Here is a 22,961-nt window from a genome sequence, read left to right as displayed (position 1 = left end):
AGCACTCACCTGGAGGACCTTGTGGGCCCGGAGAACCCATCAGACCTGTGAATAAGGAACAAGGATTTTCTTTCAGTAACACCACAATTAGAAAATTAACAAATCTCTTTTGGTTTGCCCAACAGCATCCACAACCCAAAATGTGTTTAGCAGATCAGAATTCCCCCAGCCACTAGAAGAATCACTGACATCCTCAAAACCACAACAACAAATCCACACAACCTAGTTCTTGTGGCATAGAGGAAGTGGTTTTCCCTAAAGTAAGATAAAGAGACTCAAGCCTTCCATCTTGGCTGAGACGCTGGGATCTCTGCTTCAGCTAGGACCCATTTTTTATAGTGCCATTTTTATCCCAGTTACATGGATTGTAGAGCTGTAACTATGTTAGAAGCCTGTTAGGGATATGGAGTTTACCTTATTATTGCTGAAAGCAGAGAAAAAAAGCAGCTGGAAACATCACACATTTTAAAGATCGGTGTTTTGAGAAACCTCTTTGCCAATGCCCACTCTCACTAAAAATCTCCAGAAATTTATTGCTCTAAAGGTTATGTGTACCTACCAAAGTAAGTTTTATCTAAAATGAGGACCATTAGTTCACTTTTCTGATCACTGCAGCGCAGCAAAGTGAAACAGCGAGGTTGGAATGCTCATTTACTCCTAACCAGTCTACTAGGCTCGGTCTGTCTATCTTCATATTTACCTTTAAGGCCAGCAGAACCTGGGGGACCAGGTGGCCCTGGAGGACCTGGCTCACCAACACCACCTGCAGAATAAGAACATGAATAGATACTGTAGAATACAATTGTGATCCCATTTTTCCGCTATCTCATCTCCTGTTATTCTTTCTCTGGCAAGTGCCATGAATAATCTGGTCAGTTCAAAACACCCAAATAGCATGCATTGTCCAAGAAAAAAACCCCATCTCACTGGGCTTTAGGATGAGCAAGACAAATCCCCCAGCTTTGGTGACCTGGATAACAAGGAAAAAGATGACCTTGATACTAATCGCTTTTGGTTTTGCCAAACTCAAACCTGACTGTGAGACCTGGCAAAACAAAACAACCCTTGTTTACCCGTTGTAAGTTTGGCAAAAAAAATCCCTTAGGCCAGAACTGTCTGTACTGGGAAATGTCTAAAATGAAATCTGGATTTGAGTAATCAAATCAAATTCTATCACTGAGGTGTTTTATAAATTGAGAACAAACTCTAGCTTTTATCCCTCTCTGCTTTATGCAAGAACGGGACACTTAATTCCTACCTCTATCTCCTTTTTCTCCAAATCCAGGTGGTCCAGGCTCCCCTCGAGGCCCTGGCAGCCCTTCTCGACCTCTTTGTCCCATGGGACCTTCCATTCCAGGATCACCTATAGGAAACAAATGCCTTGTAAAAAAAGGTGTCTTTATGGGAGGCCTTGGGCAAGAGGATCCGTGGCCACCTCCATGGGGGAAGGCAATGATCACACCAACCCGATGTCTGTATTCCCATGCCATGTGTCAGTCACTTGTGACTCACAGCGTTGATGGAGATGCTCACCCATACTGCCTTTCTGTCCTTTTGGTCCTTCTGGTCCTTGGTGTCCAATTGGACCAGGAATGCCTGGAAAGAAAAACACAACTAATGTTCAGAGTCCTTGTCTATGTACCATGAAAGCATAACATGCAAATTAGGGGACTCTGGGAACCTGAAGCCTGGAGGGATTCATCAGCTGGGGTAAAGAATATATTACTTGGAAGGTGGGTGCTTGAACAGGGATCTCTTTAAAAGAACACAATACACATAAGAGCACAAGGAAGTTGGACTAAGTATTTGTGCAGTTGTGGGACTCTTTCAAAGGTAGGCCGGGATCTTCACACCCCCAAATTAGGCATGTTCAACTAAGTGGAAGTCAGGCTGAGGCCTTGCTTGTAACCCAAGTCTCTGAGCTGTGTCTGTAGCTCAGCACCAAGGTATTAATCAAGTGATTTAGTATATCTGCTAAATATTGACTCTTTAGAGAACCACCTCGAGTTAGGATTGCAGTGCAAAATTTGTTCTTGCGTGCAGTAATGTCACTAAATGTCCCCCTTCAAAAGGGAATTGTACTACTGCCCACCTGGGACACCAGGAAGTCCTCGCTCTCCTGTAGGGAGAAAGAAATACAGTCAGTGGGGAATAGAAGACCCTGTTTGTCACTTTGGCCAGTCCTCATCCCCCCATAAAAAGGAGTTTATGTCCCTGGCATGTTTACAAGTTCTACCCTCTCCAGCAAGGCCACATTGGGCCCCTTATATTTACACAATGGATTGAATCATTCACACCACACAAAATCCTCAGAAGCACTCTGTGATTAAACCAGGTAGAGCTTGGCTCCAGGAATGACTTTCATACAGGTGAAAGAAGTTTCTAGATTCAAAGTGAGATCTGTTATCTCTTCTACTGTGAACTCTAAAACTGTCTTTGCCAGAGCAAAAAAACCCAACCATCAGAACGGTATCAGAACTACAGAATACATCAGCTTCTCTATCTAATTTCTGGAGTAATAACAATCCAGGCCCTATGACAGCAATCTACCTGAGAAAGCAGGTAACCCCAGACTTACCTCTGGGACCTTGCATTCCCATGTCACCTGAGAAAAGAGGAAAAAAAAATCAGGAAAGATCCTGGAGATATTTCCAATAATCAATCATTCATTTTGTTTTTCTAGTTGCTTTCCCACCCTCAATGAAAAGAGTTTTGGGTGAAGAGGGACACTTTACACTTGAGTAGTGCAGGATCAGACCCATCCCGCTAGTGGCAAACAAGATCTGGCATTTCACACTGGCACAAAGCAAGACTGGGACTCCTGTATTAGCTATGCATGGGATCAGGCCCTCTAAGTGGCAAACCAGCTGTACACTCTTCTTGTTCAATTGTCAACCAGCTTCCTCTTTCTCACTGCCGATTGCCCCTTGTGGCAACATCCACCCCAAACTTGTGTATCGCCAGAGCCAAGGAATAGGACAGAAGAGAAGGACTATATGGCTGTACCTTTCTCACCAGGTTCTCCTCTCTCCCCTCTGAAGTAGCCTGTAACAGGAAGTGAAGGGGCTGTTAGACTACATTACACAACAGAATAGCTACTCGCTTCACATACAAGGATCCTTCTATTTGGATTTTGAGGGTGCAGGCAGCACAGGTTATCAAGCACAGCATGGCTTTGGAAGTAGAGTTTCCTCAGCAAATTTTCTTTTGCAAATCCATGAAACTTCTGAAGCTGGGAGAATGTAGGCTTCTCTGTTCTTAACCTATTTCCATCATCTGCTAAACAGAAGTAAATAATCTCTCCCTTGCTAACAAAAGTAGCATGAGAAATAAGGTGTGGGTTCATTTTTCTGTGTAGTTCTTTCAAAATGGAAAAATCACTTGCTACAGCAAACATGATGCATCCTGGCACAGCATGGCATGTCCACTACCTCCTTTCTTCTCCCTTTTCTGCTGGCTTTAAGGGATGCACCACCAGTGTTAGTGGCAGCATCCTGACCTCCAGCACAGCCTGTCTGTGAGGACAGGTGAGGGCACTACTTTTGACAGACTTCACGGTACTCTAAAAGTCTGGTCTTTAAGCCCTTGGGCAGTCAAATCCTCCCACTCCCCTTTAAATAACCTGGTCTCATACAGCATCACAGACATTGACTCTGCTCACCTCGTTCCATTTCCTTGTTCAGTCTGCTCTTCACCATCAACCAAACTGACTCTTCATTTTCATAAGGGAAGGTTGAGGAGGGTGAAATACCATGAAGAAAGTCTACTCTTGAAACATCCTTTTCTATTTTTGAATTCCCTTGGTTAATTGTCAGGAGGCCGCCATTGATTTTTTCCAGGTTTTCCACACGAGATTTCAGCTTTCTCACTTCTTCCGCTAGAAGGTTAAAGTAAAATGTTAAGGAACATGCTGTCACAGACACACGCCTGAAATACCTACTTGTAATAGCAGGGACAAGGCAACACTATGTCAGCTAGCAATGGCCACTGAATTTTGCAGGATAATTCTTTGTATCTTTTTTCCCAGCAGGGATATCTGGAGTTTAAATTACAACTTTGGAATCTGTTAGTCTCTGAGAAGTAAGACCTCAGGAGTTTTCCTATCCTACTTACCCCAAGACTATATAACCCCTCATCAAAGGTTTGTATTCCTTATCCATTCTTTCTGTTCATTTGCAATATCTTAGTGACAGTCACCACCAAGCTGAATGTACTCCTCCTCAGTTCTCTGCCTTGATCTCTCTGGTACATGGCCTCTTTACCAGCTTACACCCTCTGTTTATCTTTCTATCCCATTCAACATTTTGTCCCTCAGTTATTTCTTACCCAGAGCAATGAGTCCAAAAAGCAATCCAAGGAGAAGCAACCAGGCCAGAAGCAAACCCAGGAGCCATTTCCACCAGCTACAGCAGGAACCACAGGGACACCAGGATGGTGCTGATCCGATTGCACCCCCAACATCACCATTTCGTATTTCTGGAAGAGGGAAGGGGCAGTCTCCTGGTTAATGAAGTGTTTCCTTGATTTCAGAGTCAAGAATTGCTTAGAATAAGGACATGAAGGACTTATACGTTATACACAGGCCTATGGAGAAAAAACTTTACACCCAACTGCACATGGTGGGTGTAATTCTAGTCCCTGCGGAAGCTGGGAACCGCATTCTCAATGAGAATTCCAACAGAGGACAACATTCAGTGTGTTTTAAAATAACAGCTGAAAAAGTGATCCCCTTGGGGTCAATTTTTTGTACAGTTTTGAGCCATAAATGACAGCAATAGCCAGCATGGTCTGTCTGAGCCCTCTCCTCCCCATAAATCTGTCCTGGGAGCAGGATGCAGCTGTACTGTCAGCTATTTGATTTTCTCCAGCAATAAAATATACCCCAGCTGTCCACTCATCCACAATCAAATCACTGGTACCAATTTCTCTGGCATGTGCTCTGCTCATTACAGACAGAGTAGCCTCCTGAACATTCCCTCCCTCTGATGTCATTGCACTGAGATCACTCATGTCACTCAAGAACAATTGCTTTTTTCTGTATTGTGCTTTGGTGCTTCTTCCAATGAAAGTCTGAATTGCATCACACTTACCTGCATAAGTTGCTTTGTCCCTTGTTGGCACGGATTTCAGTCCTCCTGTTTAACAGCAGTAAAAGAGGTTTTAGAAGTCTTTCTATGCCTGATCAAACGTAGAGCACGGGCTTGCAAGGGGAAAGCAGTAAGAAGGAGAAAGTTCTATTGCATTTCCACAGGGACAAACTCTTACCGTTTGCATCTGATTTTAGGCCGGTATCTGTAGCATAAGAGGAGGAAAATCCTTGCTTCTCTTTCTTCAAGGTGTCTTCTACAAAGGATCATGAACAGGAACTGAATATAATTAAAAACATTACACCAGAAGTTCAACCAGGCCTATCTTCTTTCATTGGCAAAAGGCATGTTTTTTACTGGGAAGACACAATAGCTCTGCCTGTTTAAACCAGATCTATTTTTTGCTTTCAAACCTCCTGAGCTTTGTGAAATATTCCAAGGCATGCTCTGGAGCTTCAAATGCAAAAGCTAGACCTAGATTGCAGCTGGCATGGTCAAAGGCTAACTGCCTGCCAGAGCTTCTTGTTTGGATTGCAGGGGTTTGAGTAAGGTGTAGCGTCCTGAACAATGAACTACTCCTGTGATCAGTTTCCATTTCTCTCCTCTCAGCCTATCCACATGTCCCGAACAAGAGAAGTTACCTCCATTAAGCCCAGTGGTAGAGGCACTAAAGACTTTGCCGCTGTCCTTTGTCATGATCAAGAGCTCCATCTCCTTCTTTGCTGGAGCATTCTCCTTCTCCAGCAGCAGGAACTTGCAGTCTTTGCGCAGAATGTCATCGCCTTGGGAGCTCAAAACAGTTCCCCCTGGAATATTGGTAAAGGATGGGAAAGAGGAGAAGATGAGTGTGGGCCACTGAGTCATAACTACAAGCCACAACACTTTTGTGCATTACAATAGATAGTCCCATTGTGATTGGGGTTACCACTACTATATACGCCCTGGTCACTGAAACTAAGAGGAGAGCTGTACATGTCATTAGGTTTCTTTAGAGATGTATATTTCACTAGCAGGGAAGCAACTGCTGCCAGAAATGGAGAGCATCTGGAATTCAGTCATGTACAGAAATTATTTGCTCAATGACCTCTTCACTTCTCAAACACACTATAGAATCATAGAAACTCAGTCTGACAGACACGTTCAAGGGTCATCAGAGCCAGCACAGCTCAAGTTGAGGAGCACCTTTAGCAGATCTACTCTGTCAAGCACAAAGCACTCCATATCCTTGGGAGCTAGGCATGGTTATGAGGCATTGAACTGTAGCTCACTGAGGTTGGGCATAGGCCAAACAAGGCTAAAAAACATCAGCATGGTCACCCTTCTGCCATTAGGCAGTACCGAGTATGCCTGGAATGGCGTACAAACCTGAATTTGCACACAAATTGACACAACATTGACAATCAAGACAACCAGAATGATATTACTCCATTACATTGGCACAAACCTGGAGTAAACCTGTATTAGAAATGTTTTCTTAACTTCTGTGGTGTTTACATCTATTTTTAAGCTTCATTTTTAGGAGTCCTTGGATTACAAAAGAAACTTGACTTCCCTTACATAAAAAATAGAAGACTAATTTACAGCTCTTAGAGTTGCAGAAAAAAGCTGGAAAAGATGAAGGATGAAAGGCCAGTAGAAAGACCTCAACTTCTCTCATTAAAAAAAAATCTGATCATGTATAAGTCAACTCCTTGATTTTTGAGTGGTTGGGGCTGGTACTACTACAAAATGATGTTTAACAGCAACCTTGCAAATGTTTTTTGCTTCAAAATGAAGCACAATTTCACATGTGTGATCTTCTATCCAGTTACCTGCCTCTTGAGCAGAAACAGCTGCAATTAAATCATCCAGGTTACCACAAAGTGGGGGAGAACTGAATCAGACCAGCTCATTTGCTCATTCTTAGCTTCTGGCTGATTTGGTTTCTTTTCAGAAAGGTACTGGTGGGAGACTCGGCTAGTGACAAGTCATACTCCTGAGGAGCCAGGTGTTAGTGACAGTCAGCTGGATGAATCCATAACTCGTTTTTATCATGATATGCTTGTACAAGGACATGTCTAAACAACTGTGAATGACACACTCACCTGCTGAGGCAGACACACCAGTACTCGCCATGGTGTTGCTCTGAGAGGTGTTCTTCATCCCATATGCTGCAAAGAGGAAATCTGAGAATGAAAGAGATGAAGGATAACAAGGTACCTACACACACTGACCTTGGGTTGCACACCATTTCAAAAATCTTTTCACATTCAGGGTACCTAGGACAACTCAAACAAGGGCTTCCCAGCAAGCAAATCTCTAGTGCTTACATAGGCAGTGGGAGCTGTTCCTGCACATGCAAAGCAGAGGAAACGTTCCTCAGTATCCCCTCATACCACACTACTCCACACAAGAAATGGTAATGAAGGCACCTCTGTCACTATGAACTTTCTAGTCACTAAGGAAAAGTGGAAGAAGGCAGTGCACACTGGTGACCCTCACACTTTCTCTAGGCTTAAATTGTTCCTGACCTGCGGAGGCTGCAGTAGCATTCTGGGTCAGGGCTGAAGAGCTTGGAGACAGGTTGTTTTGAACTCCAAACACTGCAAAGAAAAACATTGCAATGGGGGTTATATGAGTCCTACAGGGCAGGTGCTATTCTGGCTAAAACCAAACCAAACCAAAACCAATGATAATAATGATGACTTCTCCCAAGAAATTTCACCAGATAGCTGGAGGCATCACAGGCCTAAGCATTTCTGTTCAAACATCTTCCTTACAAAATGTTTTTTTCCTTAGATCATTTTGCTGTATAAGTTACTGTTGGCCCAGGACAATAACGGTGACCACATTAAAACATTATCTCAGGTTAGACTGTGAGGCCACTCTCATGGCTGCATGGACATCTCTGCAGTGGGACACTTGGGAAAAAAGGTAAATTTAGAAAACTGGCTTGGTCTGACAGGGAAATTTAAGGAGATAACTGCACACAGGATGTGTCAAAGTACTGTCCAGAGAGAAGCAAATGGCTTGGAAGGTGGCACCTTTGGTGGCAGAATCAGTGTGGCAATATTAGTGCAGTGTACAGACTGCTCTCTCTGCAGCCCCAGTCAGAGACCCTGTATGATGGCACTATGCTGTGTAGACATAGTGTGTGTGACTGTGAAAGGAAGAGAAGTGGTTTAGTGACATTGAAGAGAGTCTGCCAGAAGTCATGAGCCAGGTGAAGAAAAGGGAAATTGCAGGGAAAACTGACAGAGGAGCAGTGAGTCTTTATGGATCAGGACGCATGAGTTTATTTTTTAAGGCATTACCCTGAGTTGTTCTAGGGAAGAAACAGGCTGGTCTAACAGGTGTCTTTCAAAAGACAAATGATTCTCCTTGGAAAATCTCTAGTTGTCCTTGCCTCCCAGATAAAAATTGTCAGAAGCTAACATCAGCTACACAAGGCCGACTCAGAATAAATCCACCGTAACGAAAGAATAACTGGGGTGTGCAGACAAGCAGCTGACACTGAGATGAGGAACAGAAGAGAAACAGAGTGATACCGGTATTATTTCATTGTACATGTCTGCCGGGACTGAGGTGCTGTGAAAGTGTGAAGGGAAGAAGAGAAAAATCTGACCTGTAGAGGAAGTGCTCAGGCCTGTGTTCAGAGTATGATTGCTGGGAGCCAGGTTATTTGGAACACCAAAAACTGCAAAGAGAGGAAATGAAATGTCACTACTTCTCTGGAATCAGAAATCCAGCACCCGAAGGTCAGTGGCACAGTCAGAAATTAAGTCGGAGTCACTTGGAAATGCAGTTAATGAAAATGCACAATAATTGCACAGAGGAAAAATCTTCAAAATTGTGACACCAAATGACTCTTTTACTGAGCTGACAAAGGGGAGAAAATCCTACATCAGACAAGTTTCAATCATGAGACAGTGTGAGAAAGTAAAGCTTTTAATAGCATGCTATCATAAAGCTTCCTGTGGTTTTTCTCTGCAGCTGGGAAATGCAGCATCCCTGGCATTTAGAAGTGCACCTTACAAGGTATAATCACACTCAAGACTTATTGATTACATCATTAGTCTATGAGGACTGAAGGGTTAGGCTCAGTCCTTCTTATGATGGGCCAGGATAATCCAATGTTAACTAGAGTCTAAAACTAGTTTTGATAGGGACAGTCAGGACAATAGATCCTCACAAAGGATTTTCAAATACAGTCAGTGTAGAAGCAGAGAACACCAAGTTACAGAAAATCAGAGAAAATTCAAGCATATCCCCTGCCATCTCAATTCTTCCATCATTTTAGTTCCTCTTGCTGTGCAAAAAAAAAAAAAAGCAGTGCTGTTGACCCAGTTTCAGAAGCATCCTTCAAGCCTAGGTGGTCCATGGAGCATACCTGATCCTGTAGAGTGAGACATAGCATTGATCAAGGAAGAGCTGTTATGGTATCCACCAAGGGAAGACCCAGCAGGCAGAGTGGAGGACCACATGTATGAAGGGTGGGCAGTATTCAGTACGGTTGTATCATATGTCCCCGACACTGTAAAAAACCAGAACAAACAGAAGTGGTTTTCAATGAGATCAGCCTTGTGGCTTAGCATGCATTGCAGGTTTACATGGCAAACAACTTCATCTGCCTTAAATTTCAATTACCCTTGTGGAGTCAACACAATGACTCCAGGTTAACATGGTGTAACTGATCTCAAATGCCACCTGATTACGGCCCACCTAAATTTTAACGAATGGAATAAAGATTGACCTGATAGCATGATCATTCACAAAACACCTCGAAGAGACTTCATTGCTTGTAGATGCTATGATACCAGAATAAAACAGTCCAGTCTGCCATTCTGTTAATAAATCATCATGAGCCGCAGGACATATGACTTTTGCTTCCCACATATGGCTCTGATTGGTTCACTAGTGTATTGGACTAAAATTCCCAGTTTGAGACAGGATTTGAGCCATGTGCAAGAAAAAAGTTATTGCTTGCTCCCAGATACTGGTGAGGGACAGTGGAGTGAATGTGAATACCACTGCCTCAAGCACAGTGGTGAGGCTTATAAATAATAAAAGCGGGTTATAGTGTTTTAAGTACCACTTCTATTATTATCAAGTTGTAATGATCTCTGAACCATGTGGTGTGGCCAATACATCAAACCGACCCAAATGTTGTCTTCAGTGCTATCTCCATCTTGCTTGGAGATAAGAGATCAAATTGCTCTAAGACATATCTGCTTAGAGCTCTTGTTTCTGCTAGAAGCACCTCTGAACTAAAGCTGGTGGCATCAGGAACTGGCTTATTTTTATGGAAATTAGACAAGTCACTAGAAAGCTACCCAAGATGGCTCTTATTAGGGTAATATCTGGACAGCCCTCCAGCATTCTGATCCTTTTTCTGTATTGCCACCACTGCCTGGGACAGAGACCATGTATTCTTACTTGGATGTTCTTAGCAACTGGATATTTTTATGTCAAATAAAGTTTGGGATGGCTCCAGTGTTGCCAATCATCGTCTGCCAAGTACCTGACTGAGAGCTCTCAGTAACCATCTTTGTCTCCACCACAGCCTTTTTCGGTATCGGGAGTGTACTTGACGGTGATCGAGTAGGGCTGCAGCTGGCTGATCGACTTCCTTTCAGCAAACGTTTCACATCATCCAACTCTGTCCCTGGCAGGAAAAGCAAGTGTCCAGAGTCACCCAAAAGCCATTGTTTCATCGATCTGTAATCTTGCCCTGGGTAAATCATTCAGGGGAATTTACCTGTGAGTGTCATAAAGTTGTACTTTTTTTTGGGGGGTGGCACTTCTGGGGGTGCCACTTACAATAACAAAGCTTCAAGGCCTCATTTCTGGGACTAAGTAAAACTACATCCTTGCAACACCACCATCTAACCCACAGCATGCTTCCTTGTTCAGAAAGGGGAGACAAATGAACGCTCTTAACAGGAAAAAAAAGAATGACATGCTGCTATCTGTCATGATGAAGACTGGGTCTCGCCCAGAGACACTGCAGGTATACCCAGAGCAGCAACACCCTCTGTCTCATACCTGATCCCCCTGGAATAAAAGCCATGTCACTTACATCTGCCAGAGGGAGATGCACTCTGCAGTCGGACTCGTATTTCACTCTCTGGGAAGATAAAAAGCAGATCATGAATATGGAGTGAGATGCATTTGTGTCCTGGTCTGGGAATGAATCTTTAGGCTGAAGTGAATTCCTTCCTTCTTGCTGTCTGTGTTGCATCTTGCTGTCTTGATCTGAGCAGCACTCCTGGCCCATGTGAATTGGTTGTAAATTGTTTTGGGTGACTTTTTGTTTTGGGGTCACATTTTGCTACTTTTAATTCGAGAGCGCTATATTTTACACATTGAGGGCCTCTGCTGAAGTCAATAGCATTGTTACTGCCAGACATACAGAAGGCCTAATTATGCAGTCCTCAATCACATTGATATTTCCACTCGTCACTTTATTATTATTATTATCCTTCTGGACAAAACCTAGAGAGCCAAAAGAAGCTTTTAGTAAATACACAAATTCCCTACTACTTCTTGGGTGAAATTCACACTGTCATCTCTAAAGCGGGCTGTACAACTTAGTCTCTTACAACCTGCTGACTTCTCTTTTGGCTCACTGAATGTAACCAGGCCAGTTTTAAGCCCAACATTCTCACCAGGCGCTCGATTTTATTACTGATTTTTGCTGTCCAGCACAAGAGACTATTGAGTTAATGTGATTTGGTTGGGGCAAGCCTTTAAGCTTGCTACCCACAAGCAAACTGGCCGGCCAGGACATGTGATACATGGTCCTCAGGATGAAATCTGACAGTGCATACACTATAAAAGAAACACTAGCTTTGGCATTCATGTGGATAAGCTGATGGATTGGAATTATTTTCTGAAGTAATATCAGAAGCTGGAGCTGGTTCTCTGGTGTCTGTTTTATTACATATGGCCTAGTTCTGCTGGGAGCCCAGGTATGTACTGTGCTAAAGGAGACTGTGAAGATATGAGGTAGAATAATTGGTAACTGTGACACTCTCCAGGAGGAGTGTGCAAGAGCACATTTTGATTTATATCCACTGCTAAAATTAACTTGGATAAAGTGACATTATAGTTTCCTCTTCAAGCAACTGGGAACAGATATTACGCTTTTACGGAGCAATATGATCCTACTTTCCCCAACACTGTTAATAAATTATTAGAAGAGCTGAATGATTTAAACAATGCAGAGCTTTACAGTGAGCTGGCTAAACAGACCACAGCAAGTCCATCATTTCCTCACCATCTCCTTACTACCAGCATGAGTTTATTTCAGGGTATGGCCTTATGGTTTGTAAGAGAGATCGCATTAGGAGGAACATGAATACAATTACTGTAAATATGTCAGAGGCGAGTCACAGAGCACGGATGGACCAACTTTATGGTAGTGAACAGATGAGATGGAATACTATGTCCTGTGCCCCCAGATGTCCAGGTCCCCAAGTAGATCCTCCTTTCTGACACAGTCCAAACCACCATGACTTTCACTAGGGTCAATTTTTACACCAAGCTTGTTTAAGCAATGGCTTACAGATAAATGGTTCACATCTGCAGTGGTGTAAATCCACATACCTCGTCTGACTGCTCAACACTTAAACTAGCTGATTCCAGATAAGGAATAGGTCCATTTAATACACCCTGAATCATACTGAAGAAAACAAGGGAGGCTTCTACAAGAACAGTATCACTCACCTCGACTTTGGCTTCTCCCTCTCGTGGAGGCAGATGCTGTGAACAGCAATGAGAGAAAAGGAATATTAGGCTTCACTGCCTGTGACATTTCTAAAAACGAACACATGGATCTTGCTCAGAGTGCTCAGATTCAGACAGTAAACTTTACTTGGGGCACAGCTGGGGAAATTGAACCCTTAGAGTTTTTACCAGGTTGCCTTTAGAGCATAAGGTGTATTAAAGAATCAGTAGCACCTTTAGCATTTCTGGACCAACTGCTGTTTCTTTCTGTACACATAAATGTTGTTCATAGATGGTGATCTCCCATTTCAACAGGCCAAATGGAAGCTAATAGGCCTGTTTACCCCACCAACCAAGTTGGACAGTCTGAAACCCTACCTCCTCTCTGAGCCGGAAAGACAGCCTGATCATATTATTCCACTATCTGCACTGAGTAAAATCAGCAGGTCAGAGTTTGGACAGGGCAAGCTCATACCTGCTGACAACGTTCACTGTAAATATATCACTTGATAGCCAGTTCATCTTTCCATGTAAACATGTTGAAACCTAGAAAAGAGCTACTGGAAAAGTATATCCAGCAATGGCTCAAAATCCTACAGGGTTTTCTTCCTTGGAGCTGTTCTCCCAGTTATGTCCTACGCCATACAAGGAGTGTTACAAAAGCAGCTGCAGGTAGCAGATATACAGTATGCACCCTCTGTTTTAATATGTATCAGCTAAAGACCCTGCTGTCAGCTGTTAATGTAAATCCCAAATAATGTAAATCCTCTGAACTCACGGAGCTGCACTGGCTGCCCAATATAGAGGCAGCATAGGTAGAGCAAGACACAGCAATGTGCAAAAAGCCACCATAGTCACCAAGTCATGTGACCTTGCCATAATGTTCAGAAGAACAGCTCTAAAAAGTACGTACCAAACTCTTTTCTGGGGAACTCAGGAGAAGAATTGGCACTGGAGCTCCCTGCAAAGAACAGAAAGGTGCTCATTAATACTTTTCACAAGATCATTAAAAGCTTTCAAACCATGTCTTCCTGGTAACTGTATAATCCCAGTGGGCAACAAACATTTCCATTTAAAAAAAGGGAGCTATTCAGGATTACATGAATGAGCTGCTAATGTCTTTCAACAAAAATATGCCACAACTCCTTTTAGGAATAAGCATTACTATAAATAGGACTTAATCATTAAAATGTGTCCCTGATGGCTTATTTCCTAGTGAAACCACAATGGGATTCTTGTGCTATTTGGGACAATCCTGAATTAATGCGACCTCAGAGTGCACTGCACATTGCTTCCTTTCCATGGCATGTTCTGTGATACCTTCATATGTTGCATGGCGGTTAACATAGGTTTTTCTTTCAAATGTTGAGCCAGGTGATTTGGTGAGAGTAGAGCTGGGAGACTGGGTTTGTCTGTAGCCGCAGGATGAGGATGATGAATTCAATCTACCACTTCCACCTAACAGGTAAAACAAAACACCCTCAGCAAATTGAAGACATGCCCTGGATGTACACCCTGGATGCCCTGGGTGCTTTATGTTACTGTCTTCTGAGCTGGACAAATTTGCATTGGTACCTCACAACTAGAGATGGGCAAGAACCACATTTGGGTATAACTCTGGCTGTCCTCAGCATTCAGTGCAGAGAGGAGTATTGGTTATCTTTGTGGTTTCAAAACAAATCTTATCAATGATATATATGACAGCAGGTTTTGGCCCAGGGGGATGAATGAGCCGTCTCCCCTGAGCATAAATAAATCTGGCTCCGGATGATACTGGGTTTTGGTTTGGATACAGATCCACCTGTAAACTCAAGTGTTATATGACACAGGCCACAAAAACTGGGAGACTGGTAAGCCAAATTCAAAGTGCTGAAGGATGCAGTTCATGAGATAAGGGAAAGCAGTGTGCATCAGGCCTGAGACAGCCTGGAGGTTATTAGTGGCTGTTATATTTAGACAGAGGAAAGAGTTTCCCTTCCTAATTCACATCAGTGCTGTGGAGAAAGAGCCAAGCATCCATACCTGCTCAGTGTTCATACTCTTGTATGAAATCTAATGCTGGAGTATGATCAGAGTACAGCAAAAAGGGCGCCCTGTGATAAAGGGCAGGATCAGACTGGATATTGTTTACCCATCACTGCAAAAAGAGTGTGCCCTTGCGATCTCAACAGATTGGGTTTTTTTTCTGAATTTCCCATCTACAAGGATGTTCAGTAACTTTTGCACTTAATTCAGCAGAAAGAACTATTGTGACAAGTAGGCCTCTGTTGGAAGCATTCTGCAAGCAGAGTGGGAAAGCAGAGATTAGAAAATGCTCTGTGAAACTTCAAGAACTCCTTATCTCTGAAGTTCACACTCTTTTCTCTTCCTCCACACACTGAAAAGAAATAACAAGGAAGATGGCAAATCCTGCAGACTCATCTGAGTTTGCAGAGCTGGGTTCAGTTCTCAGACTGGTGCCAGTCCAGACAATTAGACTGACATCTTCACTGGAGTTACTTCACATCTGCCCTGAGGCAAAGTGATTCCACACTCTGGCCTTTAATTAGTATGGAGGTGTCTGTCAGATCTATTGGGTACTGCTAATTCTCCTGTTGAGCTTCCGAACTGCACTTCGCTCCCTTTGATTTGTCAGCTCTTTTGGAGAATGTTTTCCACAAGGACTTATGCAGTCTGTCCCACTGGGGACACAGAGAGGGGCGTGCCAGAAACCTGGTTAGGAAGCTGATTCTTCAGAAACCTTTGCTATGACAATCTATCAGCTGGGCAAAGAATGTTGTTAGAGAAGAACCCTGTTGTATGGAGTAGACAGCACATACTGATTTAGCATGTCCAGAAAACCTGGCAGACTGTTCAAAGTGCTAAAGTCATGGACGCATACACACAAGAAAATATTTTCTAGGAAATTCTTTAATAGTATTGTATCCTCAGCAAGATCAACAATAAGATTAATCAAAACTGTCTTTTGAACAAAAATGGTCAGAAAGATTGCGATTGGGAAGTCCTGAAAGAAGGGAAATTTGGTTTCCAAATGACTTTTTAACAACAGTGGGAATGACATTTTTTGTTGCTGTTCTCCTGAAATCAAGTTTTCCCTGTGGAAAATGGGAATTTTGCCATTTACTCACCCATCCTCACACCCAGCTTTAGGGAAGGAATACCTTTACTTTGAGTATTTGCCACTTCTACTTTTGTAAAACCTGTTTTCCTTACCTCTGGCTCATCTTAATTCCCTGCCCTGAATCTCTCCTCAGACCATTTATGCTGCCTTTGCTCTCTATTTCCTCACTGTGCAATGTCTTCATTCCTTACTTGAAGTCACATAGCTGCTACCATGGGTGTAAGACCTCTTTTCTACTCCGCTCCCTCCAGTGTGGGATGATGTTTTGAGTCCACTGCTGCTCCCTCCTTCTGGAAGAGATGAGTATAAAATGAGACATACTCTCAGGGTAAAGGATGAGAAGAGCAAGGACACTGCAAGGCAAGACAGGAGGTACCCAAAGCTGTCCTCACACTTAATTACAAGTATATCTTCATGCCTGGCAAGATATCAGAACTGCAGAAAAGTGTCTTGATAGAGCAGATAAGCATTCACACTGTAGACCCAGCAGGTTTGTACTAAAGTTTTGCTCAATACATGGACCGAAGGATACTCCTGTTAACCCTTATCATAAATGAGATAGTGCGATTCCTTTCCAACCCAGCTGCAGCAAGCTAATCAAGAATATGGTGGTATAAAGACCATGGAGGATTCTTTCCTATTTGTTGCACAGAGGTAGAAATCACCCATGACATCTGATATTACCCAAAAAGATTCACTCACTGTTTTATACTGGGTAAGATGACAGGGGAATACACTGCAGCCCACCAGTGGAGGCTGCAGACCCATAACTTTTGACCCTTGATCCCAAGAAACAGTCACCACTGGAGACCCTATATCTGAGCTTAAACCCTTGGAGAGTCTGGTCTACCAGTCTTAGTGGACTGTGTAGCTTTGTTTCTGACAATACCCAGATGGCTCCCTATATACTGCTCCTTCTCTCCACTAACAAGTCTTTTGGAAGAGGCATTTCTGAAAATAGCTTCTCTTTGGGTGCAAGTCTTTCTGCAGCAAGACCTGCTGCACCCAGGGATTTATGGAAATGATGCAGCCAAATAGCATAGAGGGGCAGAGAACACTGAGCAGAAGTAATGTAGTGACTGACAATTACTTACTGGGTGGTAAGGATGTCAGTCTTGTGGTTACAGTCTCTGTAATAACTGAGGAAAGAAAAGGGTGCAGAAGTAATGGCATGTTACTATAGCCAAACAAGATCAATGTTCTACTTCATTTCCATGGAAAAGCACGACTCATTCAAAGACGATAGAATCATTTAAAGAAAATTCCCATAAGACCACACTGCCTGGGCACTGCAGTCTCATTAGCACACAATGCTGTGTGGTTTTTTGCAGGCCTTTCTAACTACAGTAACACAGATCATCACTGCCATGAAAGACTTTTTTTTCTTTACAAAATCCCTGTGACACATAGAAGTATTATTACTTCTGGGTCCTTGTGAACCACAGCCATTGCTGTAACAGCAAAGCCCATGGTCAGACCCCTTACTAGCTTCATACAAGCTAATTCCCACAATGCCAGCAGGAAACTTATCCTCTGTTTTACACATGGCAAAAAAAGGTATCTAAAGACCATTTTCTAGGCCACACAGGTCACTGATATCAATGGTAGGAGGAGAATCCAAACGTCTGCACTACTAGCTAGAAATGTTACCACAGGGCAATCCTCTGTGGTTAAACAATCAGGTCATGCTACATGTCTCTAAATGTCTCATCTTGGAACATTCTATTCCTTATTCTGACTTCAACAGAGAGACCAGGGACAGGTGCAGAATTTAGTTCTGGACCTCTGGTCAGCATTCAATCCCTTGCAAAACTGGGCATCCGCTTCTGGGATTTTTGGAGTGTGACATAAAAATAAAAAATCTTCTCCTTACGTCTTTCAGTAACTTCTGATCCATCTTGCCTCGTTTTCTTTGTTACAGAATCCATACCATTGCCACCTGCAGGGAAAGCAGACAGACTGCACTCAGAGCTCTGTGAATAGTAGGAGATGACAACAGTTCCCCACAAGCCCCAACACTTTTCTCCATTCAGCTGGGGACCAGACTGCCTGGAAGACATGTATGCCAGGGATTTTACAGTGCCTTTCCAAAGGTATGTGAGTATTACTAATAGATCAGCACCACTTGCCTACAAAACTGGATGCTGCACAATGCAGCAGAGCTGAAACAGCAGGAGGCGTTGTGAAGCCAACAGGCGAGATGAGATAGGGGGCAAATGAAGCAAATCCACCCAGTGCTGAAGAAGTTCAGACCTGGATTTATATCCAGAGTTTGTGGTACTACACTATGGTCTCCAGCTGTGCCCCTGTAAAAGCTTAATCAAAACCACAGGATCCAAACACCACTCCCACACATCTGCTCTGGGCAGGACTCAACAGTACAGGATTAGAAATGCAGGCAGCTGCAGGAGTAAGCTACCTACACCATGCCAGTACTGCCAGAAAAACCTAAGCAGAGACACTGTTGTACTTTTAACAGCAAAACGGTACATTTTCAGGGTACATTGATGCTAAAGCCACAGCCCTGACTTCAGTGAAGCAGAAAAACACTGGAGGTACCTTTAAACTAGCTATTTTTGGCAGCAAGGAACTAAAGGTAGGAAGTGCTTTATCTTACATTACAGGCAGAGCAGAGACAGTTTGGAGGTGCTGTCTGCGGCTGTGGAATCTGATCTAATTTAACGCCAGCTCAGGTCACTCTACACAGCATTGGAATCACTGCTGTGAATGCTGTGTATACTCTTCTTCATGACTTGGATCCCTCTCTAGTCAAAATTACAATCTGTAGCAGAGGTATGACTGTCTGCCAAGGTAGGAATACCACAAAGAAACGTGATTGTGGAAAAGAAACATCAGCTAGAAGAGAAAACACTTCTGTCAGAAGGAAATATACAGCCGCTCACTCCTAGTCTCTCTAAGAACATTTCATCTTATGCAGCCACAAACAATGAGAAGGATGAGATTTTAATTTGCACACAAGGTGATAATAGGCCAAAACGCTCCACTGCATTTGAAGACTCCTGCTTAAAACTGAAGGTCCAGCTGTACCAAAAACTACACACTTAACAGGCTGAGTCTATAAAAAAGCTTTGGATAAAATTCCTTCCAAGTTTTAGAGCTTGAGGCAGAACTCAAGACCATGCCCTCCAATTCAGCTACCATTTGAGTTTGATCTTCATGAGTCCACTTACCCTTCTGCAAAGTGTCTACCAAGTAGCTCCCTTGATGTTACACTTGTGCTGCCCATGCATAAATAACAACACAAAGCAGGATGCAGCAGAGAATCTGCAGGAATATCTGAAGTTCAGATTCAGTTCTGTCTTTGAGCAGCTCCCGCTAGTTCCAGAGCTGGACAGGAAGACTTTAGGTGTAGAAGGCACACTATCAGTCAAGCCACTTTAGCCTCCTATTGCAGACTCAGCTGAACCTTGTGGAGAACACCCACAGTTCCCACAGCCCTCACTCTCTGCACCTCAGACACTGAGCTTGGCTAAACAGCCCTGCAAACGTGGTTCCTGAGGCCACAGCCAAGTCCTTACACAACCTTGGCGGCAGGATACTACCCAACCCTTACAGTGCTTGCTACCACTTAGGATTTCCAAGGGATTATCCAGGGCAATGATTCCAAGGCACATGTGAGACTAGAGCTATATGCATTACGAGAGCTCCTCCTCCAGCAGGATGATGGTCTCCTGCAATGGATGGGTTCCTGGTCATTCATTCCAAGGAAAGGCAATATCTCTGCTACTCTTCCTTATTGCTTCAACAGTGGAAGCATCTTTCAAGCTCCTTCCCTAAAAGCAGATGCTGGAAGCTGTTGTCTAGATGTCAGCACCGTTGGCTTTGCCAGTGTTTTTGGCAGGGAACACAGCTTTATATTTGGAAACTGCTTTCCTCCTGCTTTGTAGCCCCAGAACTCCACTTCTGCTATTGGGAAACAGTGCTGGTTATGGATGCTGGAAAAGGCCAGCACCACCATGGAGTGAATGCATCTTCTGCACCTTTGCCTTCCCTTGAGAAAGGGGAGTATCTTGCTCTGATACCAATTCAAAAAAAAAGTAAGAAGAGGTTAAACCACATCTTTGGAGCCACACATGCCACTGCCCAGCCCCAGCACATAGTGCATTTTGACCTATGTTGCATGTGCATTTGCCACCTGAATGCAAAAGCCAGCCCAGGCTCCGGCAGGCTGATTGAACTGGATTTCCTTTACCTGCCAGGACTGACTCATTTCACCAGCTCCTATCTGGACTCACAGAGACATTGCTGTGGGCTATGTCTGTGGCAAAGCAATAGCACTGTTGAATCAGAGAAGCCACCTGCAATTATCTCTGAGCAACAAGCAGGAACTTGTGAAGCAGGATCACTCTCAAACAGTGCAGGCAGAATAAGACAGGGCAACCCTATGGCTGCTTTAACATAAGCTCAGGGGTTGTAGTGCGCTTGTGGCATCCACAAAAACAGGGAACTTGCAGACCTTAATGGCACTAGGAACCAGGAGAGGTCTAGCACTGCCACACTTGCGCACACTGCTGCCTCTCTGTACAGCACTGAAAACAGGATAGTAATAGCTGCCCAGCTTTGCAAGGCGTGCTTAGATCTGTGCTTTCTTTCCACATAAGCCCGACACTGCAGTGTGCCTCCTGCACCCCCTGTTCCACCTGACTGCAGCGCAGCACACTGGCAAGGATGCTAAGCCAGTCTGAGATGGGACATTCAAACCCCTCTTATTATTTTAGAAGTCAGGTATTGTGTACAATGGTAATAAAGTTTATTACAGACATTTTTCAAAGGGGAGGGGAATAGCCACAAAGACATATTTTAATGGAAAAATGAAAGCAGGCATGTTTCAGATTCTTTTATTCCTCCACAATGTCCTTCCAGTTTTCATGTCAGAATGCTGTTACACTCTCACAGCACATCATTTCAGCTCTCTCCTCCCTCCATTAATAAGGCTCCTGCTGTGAGATACTCCATTAGGAGAAAGAGGCACTAGCAGGTGCTGAGATTAATAATATTTAATGTCAGTGAAACGCTTTGATCACAAATACTCTGAGACTCAGTAGATGCATCCAAACATGTCACTGACTATGTTAAAAGCAAATGCCATGGCTCCCATCATATCAAATCCCTCTTAGGGTGCACACTGAGGAAGAGGAAGGACCTCTTATTCAAGCCTTTCAGGTGCCACTGTCCTGGGACTTAGAGAACTGGTTCAAAAATGGCCTCTTATCTCTCTTTTACCCCACAGACTAGGAATCTGACCTTCTCATTCTGCTTTAAAAGCTGTTCCTTTCCAGTCATTCTACCAAAACCAACACAGTCAGAATTGAATCAACCAAATCATGCTTCCAAATCTGCTCATTTTGTAGACTCACTGAAATTATGCTAATGCCAGAGAAGCAGTTTAGATGCCCAACTAAACCCTGGACATGCTGTAGGAATGAAATTCTGCTCTGCCCACAACCTGTCCTGGCGTCTTTGACACCAGTATGTGCTCTTTTCCCAGAGCACAAGCAGGAGCACTGCCCAGACTTCACTCCGCACTGCCAGGTGCCTTCCTTTCAAAAATGTGTCCTCACTGTGCCTACTTAATTATGCTACCCAAAGAGAAACAGGCCAAAGCAAGGCCATTCTGACCTGCACAAGCTTCTTGCCTCTGGCACTGAAAAGGAGACAAACAATCTGGGTTTATACAGAAAACGTTTATACAACAGGAAAGTGCTACTGTCACCATTTCACAGATGAAGAAACTAGTCACAGAAGGGCAAGTACCTTCCCCGAAGTCACTCTACAAATCAGTCCAAAGACAGGAAAAGATGACAGGTCTTTTACATTATGCCACTGTGTTCAAATTGCTAGACCTGCTACAGAAAGGATTCAAACTGATTCTCAAATCAGTCTTTTCTGACTTATTGTGACACAGCTTCAGAAACACCTTACAGTGCCTCCTAATCTTCTATGACAAAAATGTGACCCAAAGTCCATAATCAGTAAGTCACTGCTGATAAATAAACCCACCCGTCTGAGACAAAGCAAAGCTTGTCCATGGCAACACAAACCTTCGTTCAGAATCTGTTCCAGGCATTCTCAGGACTAGAGATCAATTCCTTAGTATTACACCCTGCACCCACCATCTGAAGCTTCAATTTACAATCATTATTCTTCCAGCACATTTCAGATCTGCTTAGTTTTAAAAACAGCCAACAGTTAATCTGCATTTCTTCATGCAGGTACCCTTACAGAACAGAGAACATTCAGCTAAACTTTATCTATTTGCACAGTAGTTTCACAAAATGCATTCAAAATGTACCCAGAGCGTGGCTTCACATTTCTTATCTCCCAGCAGGTACACTCTTCTCACTTGATACTCACTTTAAAAGAGATACATTTACTGACAAACGCGAAAGCAAAATGCCCCAGGTCTTACACAATCTTATTTTTACATTGTATTCCCCACAGAAAAATGTAACACTTCCTCTATTTTGCCTGAGAATACAGGCTTGTTCTGCAAGCAATCTGGAACACAGAAAATACAGGATACTTTTTTATTCTCCTTTTTTTTTACAAAGTAATGTAACTTACCTGGAATGCTTTGGTTACTGAACTGAAAATCTGCTTTTTCTCCTCACTCGTTTCCTTTCTACCAAAATTTGCCACCTACACTTTATATCATGTCCTTTCAAAGGTGTGTGGAATCTGAGTGATCATCCAAAAATGTTCACGTCTTCTTTATTTAACCTGTTTTATTCTCACCCTTCTTCTGCTTTTCTATTCCCGTGCTCTTAAACAAGTCCCAACAAAGGCGTGTCGTGGTTTCCTGCCTCACCCTACCCTTCCAATTATCTGACACTCACTGGAAAAAAAGATCTGCCTCCAGGAATCAAACTTTATTGAAAGCAAAAATGCTCCTACCTATTTCCTCAGGTAGATTAACTATTTAGATCCCAGACAAACGTGTGAAGATTTACGTCAGCGAAAATGAACTGTTATGGCAATGCTTTGTGATACACGATCTGAGATTTGTTTTGGCATTTTCTTACAGA

General features: G+C 43.2%; 1 protein-coding gene across 1 annotated transcript in view; it reads right to left on the bottom strand.

Moving 5' to 3' along the window:
* Positions 1 to 22,575, bottom strand: part of COL17A1 (collagen type XVII alpha 1 chain) — a 42,377-nt gene extending 19,802 nt beyond the window's left edge. Inside the window, 25 exon segments of the mRNA XM_054832003.1 lie at positions 10 to 45; positions 701 to 763; positions 1,259 to 1,363; positions 1,534 to 1,596; positions 2,093 to 2,119; positions 2,579 to 2,605; positions 3,007 to 3,045; positions 3,662 to 3,877; positions 4,327 to 4,476; positions 5,091 to 5,135; positions 5,266 to 5,343; positions 5,717 to 5,893; positions 7,172 to 7,237; positions 7,598 to 7,669; positions 8,692 to 8,763; positions 9,457 to 9,600; positions 10,588 to 10,731; positions 11,146 to 11,193; positions 12,795 to 12,830; positions 13,708 to 13,755; positions 14,115 to 14,252; positions 16,107 to 16,205; positions 17,010 to 17,054; positions 17,789 to 17,854; positions 22,501 to 22,575. Of these exon segments, the coding sequence (XP_054687978.1) occupies positions 10 to 45; positions 701 to 763; positions 1,259 to 1,363; positions 1,534 to 1,596; positions 2,093 to 2,119; positions 2,579 to 2,605; positions 3,007 to 3,045; positions 3,662 to 3,877; positions 4,327 to 4,476; positions 5,091 to 5,135; positions 5,266 to 5,343; positions 5,717 to 5,893; positions 7,172 to 7,237; positions 7,598 to 7,669; positions 8,692 to 8,763; positions 9,457 to 9,600; positions 10,588 to 10,731; positions 11,146 to 11,193; positions 12,795 to 12,830; positions 13,708 to 13,755; positions 14,115 to 14,252; positions 16,107 to 16,205; positions 17,010 to 17,054; positions 17,789 to 17,843 (1,993 nt within the window). The 5' untranslated portion in view covers positions 17,844 to 17,854; positions 22,501 to 22,575.
* Between the last annotated feature and the right edge of the window lie 386 nt (positions 22,576 to 22,961).

The sequence above is a fragment of the Grus americana genome, chromosome 7 (genome assembly GCF_028858705.1).
Source record: "Grus americana isolate bGruAme1 chromosome 7, bGruAme1.mat, whole genome shotgun sequence".
Taxonomy (NCBI): Eukaryota; Metazoa; Chordata; class Aves; order Gruiformes; family Gruidae; genus Grus; species Grus americana.
This window is presented reverse-complemented; position numbering and strand designations above follow the sequence as displayed.